At 42.8% G+C, this 27,272-nt stretch overlaps 1 protein-coding gene across 2 annotated transcripts; it reads left to right on the forward strand.

Moving 5' to 3' along the window:
- Positions 1-51: 51 nt before the first annotated feature.
- On the forward strand, positions 52-27,027 carry ASMT (acetylserotonin O-methyltransferase). 2 transcript variants are annotated; one of them, XM_026851471.1, is made up of 8 exons: positions 52-187; positions 1,924-2,098; positions 3,266-3,395; positions 4,331-4,399; positions 4,922-5,040; positions 5,788-5,928; positions 7,224-7,346; positions 26,813-27,027. In XM_026851471.1, the coding sequence occupies exons 1-8, from the start codon at positions 116-118 to the stop codon at positions 27,010-27,012; spliced, it is 1,029 nt and encodes a 342-aa protein (XP_026707272.1). In that variant the 5' UTR covers positions 52-115; the 3' UTR covers positions 27,013-27,027. The 2 variants fall into 2 exon arrangements, with proteins under 2 accessions (XP_026707272.1, XP_026707264.1); XM_026851463.1 differs by lacking the exon at positions 26,813-27,027 and adding an exon at positions 7,909-8,501.
- Positions 27,028-27,272: the final 245 nt, after the last annotated feature.

The following is a 27,272-nucleotide window of genomic DNA, read 5'->3' on the forward strand; positions in this document are numbered from 1 at the left end:
TGTTCCTCAGCAGCAATAAGATTAAGTGGATCAGCTTGTGTGCTCTGTGCCTGGTGGAAAGAAGCTTATTTAAGTTAAGAGGTCCAGAGATTCTGAGCCTCAGTCCAGAAAGAAAATGAGTTCCACAGAAGACCTTGACTATCCTCAAATCATCTTGCAATACAGCAGTGGATTTTTAGTCTCAAAGGTAAGCCATATAATTCAGTCTTGGATAGATGTCTCAGGGTATGCAGGAATATTCAAGGATCTCACTTTAGGTCCTGAATATAAGTCTTTGGAACAAAAACTCATGCGAAAGCATCCTGTCTTCTCATCTAGGCAGGAAGGAAATTTGAAAAGAAAAAGGATTTTGAAGTGACCTAACCTCTCAGGATAGACATCATTTATTGAGATCTTTGTGACCTGTGGGGACTTGGATGACTAGACCTTGTCACTGCATAAGGCTTTATAAAAAAATACAGGAGTTTATAGCTGAGGACTTGCTGTCTGACAGCCTCAAATGTGGGAGGTGGTGGGATTTCTTCCCACCTGTCATTTTTGGAGTTTGAGAAACAGCTGATTTGAATTACCTTTTTCCTTCCCTGTTAAACCATGCAAAAAAGATTTTTCAAATATCTTCCCAAAGATTTTCCTTTCCTCTCCCATAGTTTGTCTGTATGTATTATGCAGAAGGCTGAGCTTGAGAACTTCTGTCTGATATAATGAATGTTTTTCCAGACAGCATTTGATTAAAGCACAAAGGTAGAACTAGTAGTTTCACTTTCCTTAGTGTTTACTGATTTTATTTGCGTTTCTGTGTGTAAAAGCACATGGGCATAAAATTATAATATCTAGTGCAGCAGAGATTTTTTCCTCATTTACGATTTTGTTACCTTTCCTATTGTCCCTTACTCTACCTCTAGCCAGCATGGTAACCAGACGAATGCTCCCTGGGTTTTGCAAACATCACTGCATTCTAAGGCTACTGAAGGCCGAGATAATAAGGAGAGAAATGGATAATGAAAAAACTTTCTGCTTGGTGAGAAAGAAGAGTGCCAAATTAACACTATGTTTTTGAGAAAAGATCTCATCTTTGGTTAAACCATGTTCTTACTGAAGGTTAAAGGATCTTCCCATGGACTTTATAAGGTCATTGTAGATACAGGCAGTCCATTAAGTTGATGGCTTTGTTACTGTTTTAGGAGTGTTTGTGTGGCCAGAGAAATAGGCTAATACTTGTAAACTTGGCTGTGTACAGCTAAAGAAGGATGTTTTTCCTATGTGTGGTTATACGTATGTCTGTCTGAAGGGTGAGGGTTGTTCCAGGAGATGTTGTATACCTTCTCTATGAAAAGACAGGGCAATTCTGCTGGCCTGAATGAGGCAGTCCTTCTGGATGAGAGAAAGCTCCCTGACTGAGGGAGACCACTGTAGTCATGCACATCAGTCCCTGAAAATAGTCTATAGACTGGAATATTCCCCACTGCTGGAAGCCATAGGAGACTCTGCAGGGTTCACTGGAGCATATGTTAGATCCTCAGTTAAAGGACAAAAGCAACAACAAAAAAACTCACCACCACATAGACTTGCCTTTATGCTTTCCAGACAAAAAGCAAGGAGGACTGTGAGAACATGCTCTGAAACCAAGAAAGAGGCAGGAACATTCACAGCCAAAACCTGGTCTCTAAATGTGAAACTTTGAGTCTAAATAATTGGCTGGCTTTGCCAGAAAGGAAAACACATTTTAAAAGGTGCACTGCAAGCATTGTATGGTATTATCAGTGTTCAGAGAAACTTTAATCTCTGGACTTGTTTACATGAAATCTGTTTTTACATGAAAAAATATTATGTTGTGTTTATTTTCTCCAAAAAAGCATCTTTAGAAATGCAGTAGGCTGTGATGCTTTCACTTGATCCCTCACTCCCACCTTTTCTTACCCCCAGGTTATGTTCACTGCCTGTGAGCTGGGAGTGTTTGATCTTCTGCTGGAGTCAGGAGAGCCTCTTTCTTCAGATGCCATTGCTATGCATTTGGGTACCAGCACCACGGGGATGGAAAGACTGCTGGATGCCTGCGTGGGATTGAAGCTCTTGACAGTAGAGCTGACACAAGAAGGAGGTAATAAAGAAGAAGAAGGGGGAGAAACTAAAAGACTTAAACCTCTGATGGTTTTGAAAATGAGGCAAGGTATGTGGGGAGAGGTGAAATCTAGTGTTAGGTCAGTTACAGAATCACTTGGGAATGTCATCTCCTCTTGAGCTGAAAGAGAAGCAGTGTCAGCATGATTCAAAATGTAAAGTAAAATTCAGGTAAAGGGACCTATATCCCTTAACTTCTTTGTGAAAGAGCCTCATGTGACCTTGCAGAAGATGTTCAGGGTGTCTACAGAGCTGGTCTCAAAAAAACTCTGAGTTATGGGCATGATTTTAAACCTTAAAACAAAATGCCAGGGTGGATGGGCCACAGCATAATTTAAAAACACGTTTTGGTTTTCTTTGGGGTTTTACCATCATGTGAAGTATTTTGTTAGGTTGTTCACCTGAACTGAAATGTGATGCAAGTTTGCCCTTACATCAGAGATGTTGAGTCCACATGGTCAGAAGCGATCTGTGACCATCAGACAGCTCTAGACAGTCTTGCAGGTTGTGTCCCCTGCTCTGGCTTGTGTTGTCTTGTCCTGTTTAGGGCTAACAGCAGTTGCCCAATAAGTTTAGGGAAAGCAGGATCTATCTTTTATATTCCTTTTTTGTGCCAGTCCTGTGTGTGAGTGATGCCACTGCAGATGCACTGGAGGAAGCGGAGGTTTCTGTGAGTCCTTTAGGTATTCATCTGTCTGCAGAAGGTCCTGCCCTACTGAACTGAGAGATGGTAGGTGTGGTTGGCATGCTGATTTGGAGGCTTGTCTCCCACTTGATGGCCTTGTTGATCAGAAAAAAAGACTTGTTTGCAAGACGTTCTCATTTAAATAGAGCATAGCAAAAGCTTTTTCTGATAGCAGAAATCTATAGGTAAATGATGACAGTCATAAGGCTTTTCTTGAATGTTTGCTATTCTTGAATGTTTGGTGCTGGAGTAAGTGTAAGTAGGTAGTGTTTACTCACACTGAATGGAGCAACACACATTTCAGCAGCCCTTACCTCATTGCAGTAGAAGGATTGATTGTAGAAGCAATGCAGTTGTGTCTTTGGTCATATAGACATCTGGTGATAAATACCATGCTGTACAATAGGTTTGGTAAAGTGGTATATCATACATGTTAGTAAATATATTTATTTCACCCTGTAGCCCTCTACAGAAACACGGAGATTTCCAACATCTACCTTACAAAATCAAGTCCTAAGTCCCAGTATCATATTATGATGTATTACTCCAATGCTGTCTACTTGTGCTGGCACTACCTGGCTGATGCTGTGAGGTAATGAGAAGTATTGTGAGCTGTTTGTTGCAGACTGCTTTGCAGCATCCGGGTGACTGCTCTGAGTGTTGTTTCTGGGGAAGGGCACAATGAAGATGGTGGCTCGTTCTCAGAAAGAAAAAACACCACATCATTTTGGCTGTTAACAAGGCCAATATGTGTTCTTGTTTATTCTTGTTTTCCACTTGTGTGTGTTCACCTTTTCCCTTTCCCTTTCCCTTTCCCTTTCCCTTTTCCCTTTCCCTTTCCCTTTCCCTTTCCCTTTCCCTTTCCCTTTCCCTTTCCCTTTCCCTTTCCCTTTCGTAGAGATGACCTACAAATCATATTTCTGTGGGTATAACCTTAAGAAAAGCATTTGATCATTACAGTGGCTCTACTTGAGGAGACATCAATAAAGTAAACAATGAGTAATGATGGCTAAGGATATTTCTGTTGCAAAGGAGTAGTTTATAGGAGTAGGGGGCTTATAGGGTTAGTTTATAGGAGTTTAATATGAGGCTGGAGTCTCACTCCAGTCTGTACAACTGATGATCAAACATGGCATGTGTGATAGTGATGATTGCACATTACCTGAGATGTGTTCCCATAAATCATATATTGATTTGGGTTGAAAGGGACCTTAAAGATCATCTAGTTCCAACCCCTCTGCCATGGGCAGGGACACCTTCCACTAGATCAGGGTGCTCAAAACCCCATCCAACCTGGCCTTCAAAAGAACCAGTCATTCTTGTGAAAGGTTGAGAAATATATCAGCATATTTTTGGGTGGCAAATGAGAGTGCCTTTATAGTCATTATTAACAGGCTGGCATATATTCTGTACAAAGTTGATTACCTTTCACAGCAATGAACTAGCTGAAACTACATCCCTGAGGTATGTTTGGGGTTAAAGAAAAAAGAAATCCACACTCATATGCTTTTTTCATTGCTATTTTAGAGAAGGAAGAAACCAATATGAAAGAGCTTTTGGCATTTCATCTAAAGACCCTTTTGGAGCAATGTACAGGTAATTATTGGTATATTTATAGAAATTTCGTTCTTATTGTAGATAAAAGTAAAGTTTTTAATTATGGCTCAGGGCAATTAAATATGATGATGAAAGAATCCTGCTCATCAGAACCATCATGCAGTGTTTTCCTTTCTCAACGGTATTCATTACTGGGACACTGTCTGATACTATGAACAGAAAGATATAATTTCCTATTCTGAAAAATATATCACAGATCTCTGGCACAGAGGCAATGGTAGCTGAAGGAAAAAAGGTCCCTTGGAAGCCTGAGAATTAGCAGCATGATACAATGTTGGACTTCACTAGTCTTAATTCCCTACTTAAATGCACGAAAGCATAGCTGTACCCTTCTGCTACAGTAAGACTCAAGGTAGGTTTGTGTGCAAAGAGAATGTATTCTGTGTCAATAAAAACAGGGATTAGTGTTAAAGCTAAAACTTGTAATAACAGTTATATGATTGGAATCACCAAAGATATTTTAAGTTACCTTTTCTATGTGCTGTGTATTACTATTACTAGATCAGAAGAAGAAATGCTGAAATTCATGGCTGGCCAGAACTCAGTATGGAGTATATGTGGCAGAGATGTTCTTGCTGCATTTGACCTTTCCCCTTTCTCGCAGATCTATGACCTGGGAGGTGAGCGTCAGTAGATCTTCTTTAACAAACCTCTGAACTGTCTACTTTAATAAGCTCTGAAAAACAAACTCCTGTGTTATATGATGGGCAGGACATATCTTAGCAATAAAAGGAGTATTTCACTGATTTGGTTGGGTTAAAAAGATAAATGTGAGAGTGGTGAAAGCGTTAGGAAGCTGAATGCTTCTCTCTGCAGAGTCTTTGTGAGTGGTGCCCCATCCCTTTGTGTACGTAGCAGCTTTGGTATTTTTTCATGCCTTGTGTGATACATTCTTCTGGTGCCAGACTCTTTCCCTCTTGCCCTTCAATCAGTGTCATTGAGATATTGTCTGCAGCCTCTTACCCTGCAGCACCCTGCTGTCCCAGCACTGCTGAATGCTGCCAGAATTCATAGGATAGGTCAGGCTCCCTCGTGGGCTCCACCACTGCTTCCCCAGCACCTGTTTTAGTGGCTCTGTTTTTCAGTTCCCACCTTCCAGCATCCACTGCCCGAGGGGATGTGTAAGACCTGTAAGAGCTGGGGCTGCCTCCACAGGCCTGGGTGCTGGGTGCCCTGGAGCTTCCTGCAGAGGAATCTGAGACAATTGCCTCTCCTGTTCCTTCTCTTCCCTTTCAGCAACATGTGGGGAGCAAATGTACTTTGCCAGCTTCCGTAAGGCTGAATGCCCTATTGCCTGCATCACTTTGTGGGGATGTTGCTGAACATGTTGGTTTTGTGTTAGTGCTGACCTTCTGCTCTCCCCAAAGGAGGTGGAGGAGCTTTGGCCCAGGAATGTGTTTCTTTGTACCCAAATTCCACAGTCACGATTTATGACCTCTCAGAAGTCGTGAAAATGGCCAAAGAACAATTTGTTCCCCCAGAGGAACATCGGATTGCTTTCCATGAAGGTAGGTGTGGACAGCAGTGTGGTGTTGTCACAGCTGTTGCTCCTGAGCCTCTTGTCTCTGCTCAGAGGTCTCATACTGGAGGCTCAGGTCTCCAGCTGCCCCTTATATGAGCAGAGTGTCCCAGACTGCAGCTTCCCCAGCCCTAGTCAGTAGTTCATTACTACCACAGGGCTGTTCCTATTGTGCATTTGCAGCTACCTTCTATCAGAGACATGACTTGGTTATTCAGCAGTTGAGAAGGTCTTTACTCCTGAACAGAGGTATTTGATTTCTTCAGAACAGGGATACTTTAACAAAAAAGAAAAGTCCTGCAGTTTTTAAAAACTGCCATGCCATGCTATAAATCTTCCTAACACTCCCTTTTCTCCTGTGCAGACCTCCTGGCAGATGTTCAGGATGCCAGGACTGCTCTGAGCAAGGGTTTTTCCTTCTCTGGTCACGACTGATTGACTTTTCAGTCCTAAGATATTTCAAGCTTTGAATTTGGGTGAGCTCGCTCATACCCTCTTGCCCAGTCCATAGATCTTGCATGGCCTTTCCACCATCTATGATGAAAACGAGTGTAGGGAGATCTCATTTTTAATGTTTACAAAAGCCTTCAGAGTGTTGGAATGACTTAATATTACTTGAAGCCCAGAGAGAGAAAAGAAGGAAGGGAGTATATATATATAAAAAAAAAAAAAAAAAAAAAAAAAAAAAAAAAAAAAAAAAGATGATGAAACAGGGGAAATATTACATGTGCCAGTGGTATAAAGAAATGGGAGTGGCAATGACAAAGATGCAGAGAGAAAAATCTGAATGGAGTATTCCAGGTGCTGAACAAAAGGCATGATGATGAAGCTAGTGCTAGTAGTTGAGAGATGTGAATTTTTTCCTTATGGATTTATGGTGTAGCTCTGTGGTTACTGAAGGTTTTTGAAAATTTGCTTAAATAAAGGAAAATTCTTTCCTTTTTTCAATGGCAGAAACCACGAGAAACTCTTCTCTACTTAACGCTATGAATCTGAATTCTTGTCATTTGGGAAAACTTAGATGCAAATTCTTTCCCGTGCATCAAAGCCTGTTTCAGATGAGCTGCTTTTAAACATTTCAAACCTTCTTGAGATTGAACAAGAACAAAATCCCTTATGCAGTGCCACAGAGGACTTTTACCTGGTAATTCTGTCGCTGTCTGGTGTGGGCAATGGATATGGCAAGCCCAGAGTCTTTAGAACTGGACAGAACGGAAAATATTTGTTTAACTCCTCCCTCTGTGTTTTGAGGTTTTGTATAATACATGTATTCTTGCTTTACAGGAGACTTCTTTAACGATTCAATTCCAGAAGCTGAACTGTATATTTTATCTAAGATACTGCATGATTGGGATGATGACAAATGCAGGCAGCTGCTAGCAAAAGTCTACAAGGCTTGCAAACCTGGTAGGTGTGAGCTCTTGAAGAGCAGGGAAACTCTCACCTATGAATGTGAAGCACACCAGTCTCGATGCTTAATTTGGGAGGCAGAGTTTCAGTGCACGGGTTATCTGGCTTACAATTTGAGTCTCCTCTATAGAGAACCCCCTTTCAAGGCATTTAGGTGTAAGGATTGGGTATTTCGGGGTTTGTTTAGATAGGTGATTATATCACAGTAAAAATGCCATCAGGCATCACATTGAACCCTTGGAGCTTTGAAAACATTGCTTACAGAGCTGGGTTCTTGGCAAAATCGGTAAGCTCCTGTGAATTTCAGCTAGGGGAAATGGGAATTTCCATCCCAGCCATAGCATCCCCTTCAGCCCTGGTACATCAGTACCTCGGTAGCCAAGCAGAGGCATGCTCCAATGCTGCTGCTCTTTCCTTGTCTTCTTCTGTGGTGCTGAAATATGGCTTAAGATAGAGGCTGCTTCTTCCTGAAACTAAAGGTTAGGATCTAATTCCTCAGCTGAAAATATCTCATCTTCTTAGAGCTCAGCATGTGTTTTACTTCTCTTTATTCAACCAGGCGGTGGAGTGCTGCTGGTTGAATCACTTCTGAATGAAGATAAAAGTGGGCCTTTAGATACTCAACTGTATTCGATGAATATGTTGGTCCAGACAGAAGGAAAAGAGCGAACAGCAAGAGAATACAGCAAGCTCCTTGAGGCAGCTGGCTTTGGAGAGATTCAAGTCAAGAGAACTGGAAAACTCTATGATGCTGTTTTAGGAAAGAAATAATAGTGCCTCTTTTATGTACCTAACAAGATAGAAAAAGTGGAGAAATGTGATATTCTCTTCTTAGAGGGGAATCATCAACTTAGCTTTTAGCTAAGGTTGCCAGCATTTTTGTAAGCTGATGCATTGTCAGGAGAATCACTAATGATAGGTCCTGAGCATGCATGGATTGGGAGTCTGGCAGCCTGACTAGGGCTTGCCCTTGGATCTGGAAGGGAGAGAAAGAAATCAACAGTTGTTCCACAAGAAGTAACCCACAAAAGAAACAGGCAGTGTGTCTGCTTCAGATTTTTTCATTCTTTCCAATTTTAACACTGTATCTGACAAAGTCAAAGCTGAATTATTACTTGAATTCCTGCAAAATAAAACTGATCCCTGTACGAAGCTCCATTACCTGAATTTTTATTCCTAGGGAATTGCTATAGTATAAACAAGTCTTAATCTTTTCAGAGTTCCAGGAGAAATCCTGTCTGAGCCTTGGAGAATTCGACTTGAAAAATGATATGAATGTTTTCTTACATTTAGATTTTGATTTAAGTTATGAAAAAGAATTTTGTTGCTTGATGACTGGCTGAAGCACAAGAACGCTCTTTACAGGGCAGGCCCTGAGATGACAGCAGAGAGAATGATGCATGCAAGTCATTAAGTTCTGCACTGGGGAAGTCCTTATTGCATGCCTCCTGCTGTTTCTTTAATCATTTGATCATGCACAATCTGCCATATGCAACCCAGTTCTTGGAAGCAGAATTACAGATTACTGGAGTGAGAAACATTTGGAGAAGTCACCAGAAAGTCATTCTTTGCAGGTGTGGCTTGAACACTAATTGCATTTGCACCTTAAGCTGAATCCTAGAGAAGCCTGAGAGAGTCTTCTCAGTAGCCATCTACAGGAGCCTTTCTCTCCCTTGATTGTAGGAGGAAAATAGGGAGAAATTAGCCTCAGAAGGGAAAAGTTGACCTTTTGTCATGTTTTGCAATATCAAAATCAAATCACAAGGCCATAATGGCCCTTCTCATCCTTAAAAACAATAGGGCACAGTTCATGAGTCACTGTGCAGGTAGTAGGTTTATGGCTGAGTAGGATCTTGCCCTGTAGATACTGACAGGATATTGCAGGAATTGGGGCAAGTGGAGTTATGGCAGAGAGTTCCCGTAAACTGCACTCACTGTGCAGTGTTCTCAGCCTGCGAGTTATGTGACACGAAGGTGACTTTGCCAGGAGCTTCAGCCTGTGAGTAATGTGTTCTGAATGCTTGCTCGATTTCCAGACAAACCAAGGTGTTACATCCTGCAGCAGCCAGGCACAAATGCGAATAATGAAATGAGGCTGACCTGGTCTTTGTTAATCCCTCCCTACCGCCCCACCCCCCTCCAAAAAACAAAACAAAACAAAACAAAACAAAACAAAAACAAAAACAAAAAAACAAAACAAAAAAAAAAACAAACAAAAAAAAAAAAACCCACACCAACCGAAAAACAAACCAACCACCAACCAAATGTTCAGATAAATTATTTTGCTGCTTTGACTATACCAAGCAGCCAATGAAGTATGCTGGGGGAAAAAATCCAAAACTCCTGTCTGGGCTTTCTCTGATATGCTTTTTCCCCTAAAAAAAGTTGCATGCCCACAGACTGCTGGTTGCTCACGTAGTTGCACTGTTTCCTGAGCCAGTAGGCAGGCCAGTCATGGCCAGCATGCTGCAACTGCATATACAAACTGAAACATCATATAACCTTGATGAGTCAGAGAATTCCTGTCTCATCTGGTGTCAGTGGTAAATCTGCCCTTGTCTTGAAAAACAAATAAGCAGGCTGTTTTGGTTTGTTAAAACAAGCTTCTTAGATACAGTACTTCCACACTGAGTTGATTTGCAACATGCTCTTCATGTCATTAACTTACCAGTGAGTGGCTTGGGCACAACTTGTATACGTAAGATGCACACTTGGTTCTAACATGTCTTTTAGCTGCATCAAGGTTCAAAGATACTGGGTCTTTAAAGAACAGGACTGACTCATCCTTACCTGGAATACAGATGGAAATGAATGAAGTGCAGAAGGGTGATTGCAGAATTTGAAGATCACGAGTATTAAAATTACTTTTAAGGGTCAGATGTGATGCTGTATCAGAGGACCTAAAGACCAACACATGATCACACTGTGCAAAGCAGAACCTGCAGCTTCGGCTACTTATTCCTATCTGCTACTTGGCATTTGAGCATCCAGCTTCTGGGGGGATGCTAAAGCATTCTTGGCTACTTTCTTATGCTAGATGACCAAGGAAATACTGAAATATGCATAAGGAAGATCCTAACATTCTATATTCGCCTTCAGAGACCAGACCTTTGAAAACACAAAATAATGTAATAACAGAGCTTGTGCTGTTTCATTAGACGATATTTATCTACTCAGTTCTGATTTTCTTATTATTCTTCTTCACACCCCGTGCCCTTTCCTCCAGTGTTTAACATCCTTTTCCTTCATAACCTCTCTTTTCTCCCATGTACCTTTGTCCATTCTTTAGTCGTTCCTTCCAGACCCAAAGAGAGAGAGAGGGTTTCTCTTTGAGCACAGAAGTCAGTGCCAGAGTAAGAGAGTAAGCCCAGAATGCTTTGAGCTTAATATCTGCCTTGACAAAGCAGAAGCGTATCATCAGACCCTCTTTTTGTCTCCTCCTCCTTTTTCTTTCTAAAAGACAAACACTGTGAAGAAGACCTGAAACAAGTGCTTTGCTGTATGCAGGCAAATTAAAATTCTGTTGGGTCCATGATTTCCATGCTCCAGCAGGCATTTCTGATCACATCTTATTATATAAGGGATTTTTCAACTATGTTTTTTTGCTTGTTATTGGATATTTTAAAGTTAAAAAAGATTCCACAGGAACAAAGCAATAAGGTGGAGGTTTCCAAGGTTTTTATCTTTTGGGTAATGAAAGCAGTTACCAAGTTCAGTCCCTTTCATGGTGCTGGGTGGCAAGTTTTCTGTTTGATGCAGCTGGCTCTTGTCAACAGAGTTCTTTCCCGTTCTCATGTAATTTTTAGCCATATAGGCTGAGATAAATTTTCTAGCTCCCAGTATGACTTGGGAGTAACGAATGACACCTGGCCATAGCTGGGGTGAATCAGTCAAGAGCAGTAGAATGCACCAGGCAGGAAGCATAATCCATGAGCTGAGACTGGCTGTGCCCAGCTGGGCTGGTAAGTGCAGCTCTCCCCAAGGCCACTCTGTGTGGTAGGACAGAAGCTTCCAGCAGGGCCTTGGCCTGCTGGCCCGGGAATTATATGAAAGAGCAGAGGGCAGGAAGAACCAGGGCATTTGCCTTGTTAACATGCTGACTGGAAGCTGAAGGCTGCTACCTTCAAAGGAGGCCTCTCCACCCTACAGGTCCCTTTGGGAAATTTCCTTCCACATACCTGATTTTGACTGGGGTAGAGTTAATTTTCTTCATAGTAGTTAATATGGAGCTATGATTTGGATTTGTGCTGGAAACAGTATAGATAACACAAGGATGTTTTAGTTACTGATGAACAGGGCTTACAAAGATTCACGGCCTTTTCTGCTGCTCACCCCACCCCACCAACAAGGAGGCTGGGGATGCAGAAGAAGCTGGGAGGAGACACAGCTGGGACAGCTGACTCCAACTGACCAAAGGCATATTCCATACCATATGGCATCATGCTCAGCATATAAAGCTGTAAGAAGAAAAAGGAAGGGTGTGGGACATTTGGAGTGATGGCATTTGTCTTCCCAAGTCACTGTTACACGTGATGGACCCTGCTTTCCTGGAGGTGGCTGAACACCTGCCTGCCCATGGGAAGTGGTGAATGAATTCCTTGTTTTGCTGTGCTTGTGCACACAGCTTTTGCTTTACTTATTAAACTCTCTTTATCTCGACCCATGAGTTTTTGCACTTTTACCCTTCTGATTCTCTTCCCTGTTCCACTGGAGGGGAGTGAGTGAGCAGCTGGGTGGTGCTGAGTTACTGACTGGGATTAAACCATGACAATTTGCAAAGGAGCCAAGTCCAGGATGCTCTATAATGTCTCCCAAGGTGCATCAGTGAGAGGTGCACACAGCTTCGTTTTCAGTACCCAGAAGCACATATGCATTCGTGGGTCCCTTGAATATGACCATGGCCTCTAGTTCTGTCTGATGTCTGTGCCTCAACTCCCACCTCTGGTCTTTCCGGACTAGGTGGGTCTTCTCCTACACAGCCAATGACACCTCTGGCCAAGGCCCCATCATTTACTAGCACATCCAGGTGGCAGGGCCAGCCATAGCCCTACAGAATCTGTGTACAGCAATAATAAATGTATCATTATTTTTTGTTGGTATAATTTATTTTTGTCTTGACAGCAGTCATTTCTTTTTCAGTGGTAAATAGATACGGGCTAATAATAATTAAAATCTCAAGACTTCATTAGACTGGGTGAGGTGGGTTCCTGGCTCTGCATGGTGTTATTCTTGCCCATAAGAGTGATCCCTGGTGTCAGTGAGAAGAGGACTGACTTTGATGGTGAGGGGCCACTGGCCTTATACTAACTTTGTCTTGTGTTGACTTCACAAGGATCCAGCTCTGGACTACAGGGGTTTTAATCTGGCTGTTTTGAGAAATTACCATGTGAAGCAGAGTTTGATAGCAAATGTGTCTTGTTGTTTGTCATTCCACACTTAGATTTTCTCATCATAACAAAAGCCTTGAAAGTATGGCTGCAAGCTGAAGACAGGTGCCTCAGCAGTCATTGGTCATTGAAGAAGCACAGCCTTGAGCACCAGGAAAAAAATGCTTCAAATATAGCAAACAAAAGAAATGTAAGTTGGCAAGAAAAAAACAGTGGACGAGCAGAGTAAGGAATCCTTGCCTAGAAAAAACAACAGCGCGGTATGCAACTGGATCAGGCAGCAGCTGGGGGCTGAGGGCTGCCTAGAAACACCTTGCCAAAGGAGACTTCAAACAGAGGGGAGAAGGGTGAGAAATTGCCACCATGGAAGCTGTGGTTGCAGAAGCATTGCAGGACAGTGGGAACCAGGCACATGCATCCAGGCTCCCTGCTGGCTCCAGGGTCTGACTCTCCCTCCACCTGCCTGCTCCTAGAGCCTCTTGAGGGACCTGGGACCTGCTTACTGGTAGTCTGGACTGCATGTGCTGCTATAAGTGTGTGTGTGTTTTCAAAAAAAAAAAAAAAAAAAAAAAAAAAAAAAAAAAAAGTCTTACTGCAAACCAACTTAGTTTTGGGCAAGAGCAACATTTTGAATTAAGTTCCAGCAGGGTTTTGGAGAATGTTATACACTGGGGACAGGAAGGTGAGGTGAGAGAGAAATGATGAAGGATGTTTTGTGGAACTCAGTAAGAAAGGCCCAAAACAAATGATTTAATAAAATAACTGCTTTAATGAGAGTAAGAAGATGAATATAGATAGCAAGTAAATTTTACCTCCCTTCAGATGCCAAACACACATGTTTGTACAGTATTAGATAGAGCCCAGTTGGATTTTCCCACAGTGCATTGTACAAATCCCATCTATGGAGGGAAGTGCCTTGTTTTTGGTCATTTTAGTTATTATATAATTGTCTTACAAGAAAAAGAGCATTCTTATGAGAACTTGTTGCTGTCCTGTTAGATAAAGGCAATATCATGAAGGTGGTACAAACACTGGCATCGAGAGGGAGTTGCCTGCAGGCTCTTCTGTTACAGTTTGCTGGCTGAGCTCATCCGTGGTCCAGGGGTGTCAGCAGAACAGCACGGGCCTGAAGACCACCCTGGACATTCAGCACGGTGCAGCACAGGCTTGTGCCTGCCTAGCTTAGCTGTGATGCGGGTCACTACCTCCTAAACATTCAACAGGCTCCCAGCCAGGATCAATACATTCCACCCTTTGATCCACATACAGTTTACCTTTCCCAAAGTTATTATACGTTACAGATTACTAGCATACAGGCTTCTCAAGCCCTAAGCGTGAGGTGCAGTAGAACAGACATGTCCTGTCCAAGACCACTGACTCCTTGAGCACAAGGTCTTCTGCAAGGCTGCCAGCAGAGTGGCTTCCAGAAGGTCAGTGTGTTTCTGAAGAACTGGATGTTCTCACACCCTGCAGCCTCTGAAAGGGTGCAGTAACCATGTTCAGGCTTGCCAAAAGCAATTTGATTGTAACAAGAAAAAAAAGAGACCTTAAAATAGGAAAAATGGCTGTCTGTTACATATTAGTGCAATCAGACTGTCAGGAGCTTACTAAATCTCAGTGTTTCTTTCCAATGTCTCAGGGTGGGTTTTGAGAATGATTTAAGGTTCATGTTGTTAGAAAGGTACGTATTTAGTCTTTACCCTGTGCCATCTCTTGTGGCTTTAAAACAGGTAATGATTTTTGAAATGGAATACAGTCTTCAATCAATAAACCTTTGGTGTGATAAATGCAGCAGTGCCAGTACCACATGTTGCTGATGTCTTCTTTCACCATTTATAGTACAAAAGGGAGACTGCAGTTCCAGGCTGTGGTATGAATGATAAGGATGCCAAAGTGCAACAAAACTGATATCTTAATGCTTATTAAAAACATTTAAAAAAATCTCGTATGGAAACACTGAAATGTTGGTAGGATTTGATTTTTATTTGGAGACTAGATAATCCAACATTACTATACAAACATTTCTTTCAGGCCTTAGGCTGTTAGAAGTGGCATGCAACGGCCTTGGACATCAAAGGAGGCTAAAAAGGCAGTAAAAGTGATAACATTAATATGCGTAGGAGTAAATGTTAAGGCCCCAGTGTTCCAGCTGCTGAAGGATGTCTAATCAGCAGGAAGAAGTATTTTGTGTGCAGGGAGGGTGCAACAAGGGCGGAGCCGGACTCTTCAGTGGTGCCCAGTGGCAGGACTAGAGGCAATGGGCATAAACTGAAGCACAGAAGGTTACCTCTGACCATCAGGAAACACTTTTTTACTGTGAGGGTGACTGGGCACTAGCACAGGTTGCCCAGAGAGGTGGCAGAATCTCTCACCTTGGAGATATTCAAAGGCTGTCTAGACATGGTCTTGTGGAACCAGATCTAAGTGGACCTGCTTGAGCAGGGGGACTGGACCAGATGAACTCAAGGTCCCTTCCAGTCTCAAACTTCCTGTGATTCTGTGTCCAAATAAGAATGGATTGAAGGTATGATGTGTCTGGCAGCTCATTTTTAAGGAACAATAACTAAGTGTTCACCTTTAGCTAATCAGTTTCATGCAGTGTCTTGACTGGTGGAAGGAAAAATCAGATTTCAGCTGTCCACTGGTATTGGACAAACCAAGCTCCCAACCCAGAAGGAGACCTAGATGATTCCTAGGGGAAGAAATCTCTCCAAGTATGGGCTGAATATAAATCAGAGAGAGGGAAAGTTCAGGCCAAACTACTGGTTACTGGTCCAGTACAGGTTACTGGCCCCACCACACTGGAGCTGTTGACTAAAAGAGGCTGGGGAAGGACTGCAGCCTTCCTTAAAAGCTGAGTTCAGCTTCAGGCGAGTACAGTGACCTAGTGTATATGGCAATATCTCCAGTGTGGCCTATGCTCAAAGCAAGTGGCAAAACACAGCCCACGGATGGTGGGCAACAGTGGCAACTGAAAGTACTGTGACCCCACAGATGGCTCCTATAGCAGCCAAGATGCCTGAGGTACTGGCTGCAATTTTAGAGGGGATGAGGTCATTTATAATAATAGTTCAAGTTCATGGGCTGATCAAGTTCCCACATTAATGGGAAGGGTACTTGGGGAAAGAGTAGCAGTTCATTTAAAGGTTGTTGTACCTACAATTGCTTGTAAGGTTCAGCCTTTTGCAGAGGCACAAGCAGCAGAATTTGTGTATGCATAAAATACATTGGCAACGAGGGATCAAATGGGCCCACTGTGGGCTCTGCTGGGATGGCTTCTATGGAGGATGGCAAGCATCTGGGATACAGCCAGGTTTTGTAATTTTATAATCCAAGACAGGAAAGCAGGCATGTAAAAACTGTCATGGAGAGCCGGACAAGTAGTCTTGCCCTGGAAAGCCCCCGTTTGGGTTACTCATACATAGAAGAGCACTTTAGAAAAAAAATACAGAAGCTAAATGCTTTTGTTTTAGCACAGACTCCTGCTGATACCCACATCCCTCAAGAAGCCTTTTCATCTAAGGTGGACAACTCAAGAGGTTGTATTTGAAGACTGACAAGACAGAGGATCAGGTGGTTTAAGCTATGATGTTGGAATTATGAATACACCAGTATCTTTACGTATAACTGATTCCCAACCTTTGTATGGGTGGAAATATCCTGAATTGTTTCAGAATGACTTGTTTACTAAATGGAGTGTAAAAACTAGCAAACATACCATAAGAATACCCAACTCCACTGAAATGTAAAATGACTACAGGGTGGTCAGTCTTTTCTCTGGGTACTGTAAAATAAAAATTTTGGGACAGCTTTGATGTTGCCTATCTAAACTTCACAGAAGTGGAGTCCCCACAGCTAGCCATTCCCTGGGCTTATTTTCCTAATTTGCTCTATTACAGGAAGGATAGCAATTTTGGTGTGAACTGTGTGATATTAATAATTTTTTTAATAGACTTAGTAAAGTTCAGGGAATAAAATGATCAATTAAAAATTTAGAAGGAAGTTTAATTCTGCAGGGAGAAATTCAGCTATTCAAAATCACTACAGAGAGTTGGAAAGTCTTCCACATTTGGAGGAAAGAAAGGGAGAGACAGTGGTCTAAGTTCTTTATGGCAATTTAGGGATAGTGAGGGGTATCATGAATAGCACAGACCTACAACCTGTCTGGAATAAATTCTCACTGATGATCAATGACCTGGTTAAAGCACCATTTCATTTCCAAGTTTTAGTACAGACTGAGGTGGATTATTGTTGCTGTCAAAGGTCGTCCCCCACAAATGTCAAACTTTACACAAACAGAGAAGGAGTCTGTCTGGAATATCACATCCATCATGTAATGTGCTAATTGCAAACTCAAAAAAAACCCCAACCAAACCAAATCAATTAAGTATGGAAATGTCTTCTATGACAACCTGTACATTGGAAGATTAAATACTGGTAAGCATAGCTTTGCAACATTGGGATTAGGAAGACCATGGCTTTTGCAGTGTTCTGTAGCAACTATTTTAAAATAACTTCTTATAAAATAACAGTCTCAAGAAATGTAGGAAATATCTCTTGGTGGAAACCAGAGGTTCCTCAGCTGTGGGCATATATTAATAAGCAAAACACCGTGAGTGTGTCACATATAAGCATAAACCAGTCTGATAGAGAAGCTCATTTATCATTACAGAGCAAAATGGCTATTTTCAGAAACCTGTGATTGTAGTGTTTCTGTTCTAGGAAAATGTCTGCAGCTACCCGTGGCTCTACAGAATTACTCTGATGAAAAAGGTACCTTGTCATTGTGGGGGGAAAAAAAAACAACAACAACAACAACCACCAAACAAACAAACAAAAAAACAAACCAACACAAAACAAAGTATCTATCTTGTGTACTGTATCTTGTGACGTTTTAATGATAAGGCCACAGTAAGTTGGAAACCAGACTTCACCAGAAATGATTGGGTGTTCTTCATACTCAGCCTGTACATTTTGTTCCTCTCGGGTAGCCTGACATTTAAAAAGCTGGAGTCACCATTTGTCCTGACATGTCCTGGCATGGCAGCCTCAGGGGTGGAGGATAGATAAAGAAATCCTTGAAGGTGCAGGAAATCCTCAAGCACAAGTAATTCCTACAGAATCACAGAATTGTCTAGGTCAGAAAAGACCTTGAAGATCATCCAGTCCAACCGTTAACCTCACACTGACAGTTCCCAACTACACCATATCCCTCAGCGCTATGTCAACCCAACTCTTAAACACCTCCAGGGATGGGGACTCCACCACCTCCCTGGGCAGCCCATTCCAACGCCTAACAACCCATTCTGGAAAGAAATGCTTCCTTATATCCAGTCTAAACATTCCCTGGTGCAACTTGAGGCCATTTTACCTCTTGTCCTATCGCTTATTCCTTGGTTACAGAGACTCATCCCCAGCTCTCTGCAACCTCCTTTCAGGTAGCTGTACAGGGCGATGAGGTCTCCCCTCAGCCTCCTCTTCTCCTGACTAAACACCCCCAGTTCCCTCAGCCGCTCCTCGTACAACCTGTGCTCCAGACCCTCACCAGCTTCGTTGCCCTTCTTTGGACATGCTCAAGTCATTCAATGTCCTTTTTGTAGTGAGGAGCCCAAAACTGAACACAGGAATCGAGGGGCAGCCTCACCAGTGCCGAGTACAGGGGTCAGATCCCTTCCCTGTCCCTGCTGGCCACGCTATTGCTGACACAAGCCAGGATGCCATTGGCCTTCTTGGCCACCTGGGCACACTGCTGGCTCCTGTTCAGCCGGCTGTCAATCAACACCCCCAGGTCCCTCTCTGACTCTCCAGCCACTCCTCCCCAAGCCTGTAGCGCTGCTGGGGGTTGTTGTGGCCCAAGGGCAGCCCCCGGCATTTGGCCTTATGGAAACTCCTCCAGTTGGCCTCAGCCCATGGCTCCAGCCTGTCCAGGTCTCTCTGCAGAGCCTCCCTACCCTCGAGCACATCAACACTCCCACCCAACTGGGTGTCATCTGCAAACTGACTGAGGGTGCACTCGATCCCCTCGTCTAGATCATCAATAAAGATGTTAAACAGGAGTGGCCTCAACACTGAGCCCTGGGGGACACCACTCGTGACCGGCTGCCAACTGGATTTAACTCCGTTCACCACAACTCTTTGGGCCCGGCCATCCTGACAGTTTTTTACTCAGCAAAGCATGTGATTGTCCAAGCCTCGAGCAGCCAGATTTGCCAGGAGAATGATGTGGGAAACGGTGTCAAAGGCCTTACTAAAGTCAAGGTAAACAACATCCACAGCCTTTCCCTCATCCAATAAGCAAGTCGCCCTGTCGTAGAAGGAGATCAGGTTTGTCAGGCAGGACCTGCCTCTCATAAACCCATGCTGACTGGGCCTGATTCCCTGGTTGTCCATTATATGTCTTTTAATGGCACTCGAGATGACCTGCTCCATGACCTTCCCTGGCACTGAGGTCAGATTGACAGATATATGGTTTCCCTGATCCTCCTTTCTGCCTCTCTTGTAGATGGGTGTCACATTTGCCACCCTCCAGTCCAAAGGCACCTCCCCAATCAGCCATGATTTCAGGTAAATCATGGAAAGTGTCTTGATGAGCACATCTGCTAACTCTTTTAGCACCCTTGGGTGTAACCCATCTGGTCCCAGAGACTTGTGTGCATCCAAGTGGTGTAGCAGGTCTCTGACCACCTCCTCTTCAACTGTACTTCCCCTCCCCATCTCCCAGCTCATGAGCTGGAGATAGTTCCATAGTTCTCATAGTTCCACTGCTAAAGACTGAGGCAAAGTAGGCATTGAGCACGTAAGTGCTCAAGTATTAGGTTTGTCCCATGAGTCCAAATTCATACCAAGCAACTTAGAAAGCAGCTTTTTTCCTGAGAGAGCAATGCCAGTCCCTCAAATGTGAGCTCTGTGGATGTCTTCCATCTGTATACCATTGCAATAATGCAATTTTCATGATGTACAAGTCATAACTTCCCAATTAATCAGTATTTGTATTATAGAAAGTGATTACCAAAACTTTAAGTCTGCATCTGTCTGCTAATGGACCATTATTTTGGGAGTGTAAGCTCTTCTAGAACAGATGTGAACACTTGACTGGTTTTGTTAATGAAACATCAGTTATGAGGAGGTCGCATCCTGAATGGTGCTGAACCCTGCCCCTCCAATTTTGTCAAAGGCCCCTGAAGTACAAAGATACGATAATACCAAAGGGCCCAGGGATATAAACTGAAATCACAGATGATCAGTTACAGATAAATGCAACTTCAGTTGGTTAATAGAAACAATTTTACAGCAGAATGTGAAATGTGTAGGCTTATGTATAAGCCTAGTGCAGCTGCCCATGACTGATCACATTGCAGAGATGTCTGGAGGGAGAACATAAAGAAGCAATGAACCCAAAATACTTGCTACTTGCATTTATTCAGAACTGCGTGTGCAGAATGGATCCCTCTAGTGTTTGTATTCTTATATGTGTAAGTATTTTTTATTATGTTAAAAGGATATGATTTGCAGAAAAAAGACTCTACAACTCAAATAGTTATACAGCAGGTATGTTTACTCCGGTGCCCGGGTGCAAGGGGATCTCTCCACAAAGCTTGCACACCAACAGCACATTTTACCAGAAACGTAAAGAGTGTGGATATCCATATTCATGGAGTTACATAACACAAACATACATATGCATGAGTAAGGCTGGGTTAGTTCGAAAGGCTGATGTCAACAGTTTATGTCATCTTTGCACCTGCACATTGCCTCCTGGTGGTCGTCTTCGGGGGTCTTTGGGAGGAAGGCTCCTAGTCTTTCTCACTTTGTTTTTTTCCCCGGAGCATGCACAGATTCTCTTGGCCAATTTCTTGAATAACAAGAGTGTTTTTCAGACGGTTTATTCCTTCTAAGAGAACCAATAGCACTTCTCCCATCCGTATATGTCTATCTTTACTCATTAGCAAAATTCCAACTAGTTAGAGCCACCTGTTCCTCAAGAACAAAAGTATAATATTTTGCTGAACACTGTCGTCCTTGGTAGATTTTCACAGTGAACTGCTTTGTTTTGATGAACACAGTAGTCCTTGGTAAAATTCCACAGAACAGTCTGGGCAAGCAGGATTCTTAGCAATATTTTTTAAAAGTACTATAACTTGCTATAAGTAAGTAAATAAGTTGCTAAGCAGTTTTCTATAAGTAAATAAGTAAATAAATCTCAAAACAAGGAATTATTTCTCTGTATCAGAAGTGTACCTCTGTTTTTTGTACTTCTTCTGGTACTGTGCTCTGGAGGTTTTTCTGAAATTGTATTCACCATTCTGCCTTTAATCACAATGCAGAAAATCCATTTGACCTGGTATTCCCTCCCATGCCTTATCCTTTCTGTACATCTCCTGCTGCCTCACAATGAATTTGTAGATCAGCTCAACTGAATGCTTTGCACAGCTGTAGGTTAATCTTTTGCAGGACTAAGGCTGCCTGGTTGGAACTCTATTTTTATTGTTAGCTAAGCTGGTCACATATGCCCTGTGGCAGCTGTAAAGTGAGCTCTACCTGCTCTGGATGGGATGCTCAGGAGTGCTGTCCTTGAAACTAGGCTATTTGTGACACAACATGAAGGGATAGTGATGTGGTAGCACCAGAGATACCCTCACCAGAAATCTCCATCTGCCAGCCAAGTGCCTAATCAAGGGGTTTTCACCCTCAGACCAGGTTTTCCCTGCAATTCTGTGGATGACTGTTGTCACATAAAAGCTAGAGGCCCAAGGAATTCCCTGGTAAAAGAAAGTACTAGTGATGTCCATTGCTTCCTACTTTAACTGGTAAAAGGCAGAGAGTTAGTGAAAAGTTTTTGAGCTTTCTTTTCCTGTAGAACCATCTTTAGAATTGATGTGAGGAGCTGGAAAAACTGTAGTGTGGTCAGTGAGAGTGGGACTAGATTTGTGCAAATGAATGAACTCTGCAGACTCTCACTTAGCACATGTGCAGACGGAAGTTCCTAAATAGAAACTGAGCTGGTGCGCTCTCCTTGAGGTGAGGATAGCAGGGGAAGATGACCATTATGAACGTAGCTGTGTTCTTGAAACCTGTTACACAGGCTTTTTCTTTGGAGGAATGGTGTCATGTTAAATACAAGCTGCACAGATTCTAGGTTATGTTGTCCAGGATGAGGAGCTCTACTTGTTTCTACAGTTTGGGGTTTGCTCTAACTTTTTTTGTATGTTCAGATCTAGTACTCAGGTGACACAGGAGACTTTTTGGTGTTAGAACCTTGGGAACAGGTACTGCTTCTGAATTGCATATATTAGGATATTTTAAATGTTAAAAATATGTAGGTACCATAATGTAAGGTACCTTTTGAGATAGCTGGTTGAGGGCTATTCAGCTTAACAGACAAAGGCAAGAGACAGAAGCAGTAAGAAACCATACCTAGGTACACAAATGCTAGCAAACAGACATTGAGGACAACAGTGCCAAACATCAGAACTCTCTGGCCACTCAGTAGAGGACCACTGGAGGATGCCCTCAAAGCAATGAAAATGTTCAACCGGATCTTTGTAGCTGAGAAGGAGGGCAGAAACAAGATGGGGGCTTACAAGAGAGAACAAACATCACAGGAAATTAAGTGGGCTGTGGAGCTTGTGAGAAAGTTACTGTATTTAGAAAAAGGGTTAAAGGCAGGAAAATGGAGTATTCAAGATGGGTAGGGAAGAACAAGCCTGGAGAAAGGGAGAGGAGGTGAAATAAAAAGTATTGGTCATTTTTTGAAAGCTGCTGATCAGCATGCCTGTCTGGCCAAGCCGCTTGTCTAATCATTATAGATTGTCTTTTCTTCTTATTAAACACTATCCCTTGCTATCATCTGTTTCTTTTTGTGAAGTCTTCCAGCATTAAAGAGCCAGCCCAATGAAGCAGAGCTCCTTTTGAACAAGCCCCGAGTAAGACTCTGCTTTGGTTTATGAATTCCTGGTGCATTGCACTGAGTTATGGTCCCTGGTGCTGTTCTGCAGTGATTTCTGTTTTGCTTGTTACAAGCTTTCAAGCGCTTCTGAAGTACCAGCATGTTAACTGACTGCTGAACCGACAATACAAGCTTCAGTCTGTACTGCTTCTATAGCCTTGTACTTGATGATGTAAGAGCCAAAGAAACAGCTGAACCTGGTAGAAAGACCCATTGAAGCCAAATAACTTAGCTAACACATTTTGTAACCAGTGTGTTCCTCAGCAGCAATAAGATTAGGTGGATCAGCTTGTGTGCTCTGTGCCTGGTGGAAAGAAGCTTATTTAAATTGAGAGGGCCAGAGATTCTGAGCCTCAGTCCAGAAAGAAAATGAGTTCCACAGAAGACCTTGACTATCGTCGAATCATCTTGCAATACAGCAGTGGATTTTTAGTCTCAAAGGTAAGCCATATAATTCAGTCTTGGATAGATATCTAAGACTGGCATGCTCAAGGGCCTTGCTTAATGTCTCTGAGAAGAAAACAGATCATGGTAAAGCATCCTAATACTACACTGACTTTACACTTGGAATACACATATAGAAGTCTAAAAGGAAAAAAACAAAACCAAGGCAGACCTGGCTCTTAGGATGGATCTAATATTTATTGAGACTCCTCTGACCTTTGGAGGCTTGGATGAGTAGACCTTGTCTCTGCATGAAGTTTTAAAGAGACAGGGGTTTATAGCTGAGAGCTTGCTGTCTGACTGCCTCATATGTGGAAGGTTCCTTCACTGGTGGGATTTTTTCCCACTTTCGTTTTTTGGAGTTTGAGAACAAAGGGCTGACTTGAAGTGCTTTTTTCTCCTCTGTCATACCATGAAAAGAACAAGATTTTACAAATATCTTCTTCCCTCCTCAAATTTACCACGTAGCAGACTGAGTTTGATGACATTTGTATATTATGTCCCTTCAGATGGAAGGGACTGTGAATACAGAGTATGTTATAATGACGATCTTCCAGACAGCATATCCTTAAGGCAGACAGGCAGTAGTTTCAATTTCCTTAATGTTTGCTGATGCTGTTTTCCTGTGTGTATGTGCATTTGCATAAAATTCCTCTATTCAATTTCAGTTTTAATTTTCCTCATTTACAATCTGCAGTGCTTTCAAAATTCCTATTTGTGTCATGTTTTTGAGAAGTAATCTCAACCATATTCTTACTGAAGGTAAAAGAGTCTTCCCTCTCATTAGTGTTACCAGATCATTTGCTGACGATACTAAATTAGGTCTCTGACTATACTAAATTAGGAGGAACCATTGATTCCCTCAAGGGTCGAGAGGCCTTACAGAGAGATCTTGATGGATTAGAGCACTGGACAATCACCAACTGTATGAAATTTAACAAGGACAAATGCCAGATTCTGCACCTGGGATGGTGTAATTGTGGATGCACTTATAGACTGGGGTACAAGAGACTCGGGTGCAGCCCTGCAGAAAGGGGTCTGGGGGTTTTGGTTGATGGTAAGTTCAATAAGAGTCTACGCTTTGCCTTGGTGGCCAAAATGACCAACCCTATCATGGGGCATATTAAGCACAGTATTATCTACCCTGTGGAAAGAAGTGATTGTCTCACTAGACTCAGCATTGGTGCAGCCTCACCTCGAGTACTGTGTGCAGTTTTAATCTCCATAATATAAGAAGAATATAAAAAATTGTGTCCAAATTAAACTAATGCTGAAATGCTGAAAAAAAGTGCTAAAATTCATAGCTGGCCAGAACTCAGTACGAGGCAAATGTGGCAGAGATGTTCTTGCTGCATTTGACATTTCTTCTTTCAGGCAGATCTATGACCTGGGAGATGAGCATCAGTCGATTTTTAACAAGCTTCTGAACTGCCTACATTTACAAGCTCTGAAAAAAACCCCAAAACCTCCTATATCATATAACAGGTACAACAATGGAAAGCAGGACATAACTCAGAATCTTGCCACCAATAAAGGGAGTGTTTTAGCATCTTGATTGGATCAAAAAGATAAATGTGAGAGTGGTGAGAGAATTAGGAAGCTGAATGGTTTCCTCTACAGAGTCTCATTTGTGTGAGTAGTGCCTTATCCCCTTGCGTACGTGGTAGGTTTGACACTTATTCATGCCTTGCTCTGTGCATTCTTATGGTGCCAGAATCTTTCTCTCCTGCCCTTTGATCAGGTTGAGAGACTGTCTGCAGCCTCTTGTCCAAGCGCTGATGAGTGCTGCCAGAATTCATGGGATGAGTCAGGCTCCCTCGTGGGCTCCATTACTGCTTCCCCGGCACCCAGTTTAGTGGCTCTGGTTTTCATGTCCCATCTATCTAACTGGGAAAGAGGAAGCCAAGGAAGTCTAGCCTGCAGTCGCCCTTCGAACACTAAGTTCCAGAGTCATGTTTTGTTCCTGAGGGCCATGGGCCACTAAGAGTGTCACCATTAAGCTGGAGGTGATATAATTCATTTACCAATCATTAGCTTTTGTCTCTTTCCTCCCATGAACTGTGTGTCTGAGTGTCTGGTGGCAAGGACTTCCTGTGCACATCTGTTGACGTTCATCCTTCTCTGAGGGAAGAGACCCTCCAGCAGCTTCATGCTGCAGGTTCAGCTACCATTTTTTGAGCTTATGTTTTTCAAGATAATAAAAGCTAACAGAGTGTTTTTCTAATGTATCTACTAATGTTTGTGCCCTCTGTATGAGACAATTACACGAGCTCTTTAAAAAGCATTTTTCTTAGAAATATTAACAGTTAAATGTTGTCGTGGTATGAGCTCAGAGGGCAACTGAGCACCATGCAGTCACTCAGTCAACCTCTCCCTCTCAGGAATGGGAAGGAAAAAATAAAAAAAGGTTCAGGAATCCAGATAAGGACAGGGAGGGATGATTCACCCATTATGGTCACAGGCAAAAGATAGACGCATCAGGGGAAGGAAAAGAACATCAATTTAATTCAAATGTTAACAATAACAACAACAACAGTTAACAGACAGAGTAAGATAATGAGAAACATTACCACACCTTAAAAACACCTTCCCCCCACCCCTCCCTTCTTCCTCAGTTCAGCTTTGCTCATGATTTCTCTACCTCCTCCCCTCCGTGGTGTAGGAAGCAGGGAATGGTGGGGTGTGGTCAGTCCCACCTCTCCTTCCACCTTGGGACAGGGTGGAGAGGACTCCTTGCATTCTTCCCCTGCTACAGCATGATATCTCTCTCATGGTAGACAGTCCTCCAAAAACTTTCTGTGACCTCAGTCCTTCCCACACACCTCAGCATTTCTAGAGCTGCTCTGGTGTGGATCACTCCTGCGTGTTGCAGTCCTCCCAGTGCTAACTACAACAGCCAGGGCAGCAGGGAAACAGCCTGCCCTCTCACCATGGGCTACTGGGGGGTCTCTGCTCCAGTGAACCTCTCCCACTTCCTCCTCCTCTCTCCCACCGACTTCGATGTTAACACAAGTGTCCTTCTTGCAAATCCTCCTTCACAACTGCCACTCCTCCTCCCAGATTGCCCTTCTTAAATATATTATCACAGAGGCACAGCCATTGCTAATTGGCCCAGCCTTGCTACAGAGGTGGGTCCAACTTGGAGTGGGCGGAGCTTCAAGAATCTTCTCACAGGAGGACATTGCTGTAGTCCCCTCCCACACTACCAAAAACCCATGCCACACACAAAACCCAGCACAAATGGTTTGTGGTATTTTGTTTTAACTACTCTCAGAAGGAAACATAAGATATATGCCATAACACTGTGTTGTTAGACAATGGCATACATCATAGTAAAAATGCCATCAAGCATCACATTGAACCCTTGGAGCTTTGAAAACACTGCTTACAGAGCTGGGTTCTTGGCAAAATCGGTAAGCTCCTGTGAATTTCAGCTGGGGGAAATGGGAATTTCCATCCCAGCCATAGCATCCCCTTCAGCCCTGGTACATCAGTACCTCGGTAGCCAAGCAGAGGCATGCTCCAATGCTTCTGCTCTTTCCTTGTCTTCTTCTGTGGTGCTGAAATATGGCTTAAGATAGAGGCTGCTTCTTCCTGAAACTAAAGGTTAGGATCTAATTCCTCAGCTGAAAATATCTCATCTTCTTAGAGCTCAGCGTGTGTTTTACTTCTCTTTATTCAACCAGGCGGTGGAGTGCTGCTGGTTGAATCGCTTCTGAATGAAGATAAAAGTGGGCCTTTAGAAACTCAACTGTATTCGATGAATATGTTGGTCCAGACAGAAGGAAAAGAGCGAACAGCAACAGAATACAGCAAGCTCCTTGAGGCAGCTGGCTTTGGAGAGATTCAAGTCAAGAGAACTGCAAAACTCTATGATGCTCTTTAGAAAGGAAATAATTCACTCTTCTTTCTTCTGCCCTCTTGCATACATAAGTGAGGAAATGAGATAAGCCATCAACAGCTTTTTGTTAAGGCAGTCAACTCTATTGTAAGCTGATGTATTGTCAGGAGAATCACTGACTGTTGAGCACATAGGTGTTGTACATCTGAGTACTGGAAAAATAAGTTAACACCTGCTCCACAAGAAATTACCCGTGAAAGAAATGTGCCAAGGAGAGCTTATACTTACTGATCTGTTCACAGTTT

This window comes from Athene cunicularia (assembly GCF_003259725.1).
Source record: "Athene cunicularia isolate RWA chromosome 1 unlocalized genomic scaffold, athCun1 chr1_part1, whole genome shotgun sequence".
In the NCBI taxonomy this organism is placed as follows: domain Eukaryota; kingdom Metazoa; phylum Chordata; class Aves; order Strigiformes; family Strigidae; genus Athene; species Athene cunicularia.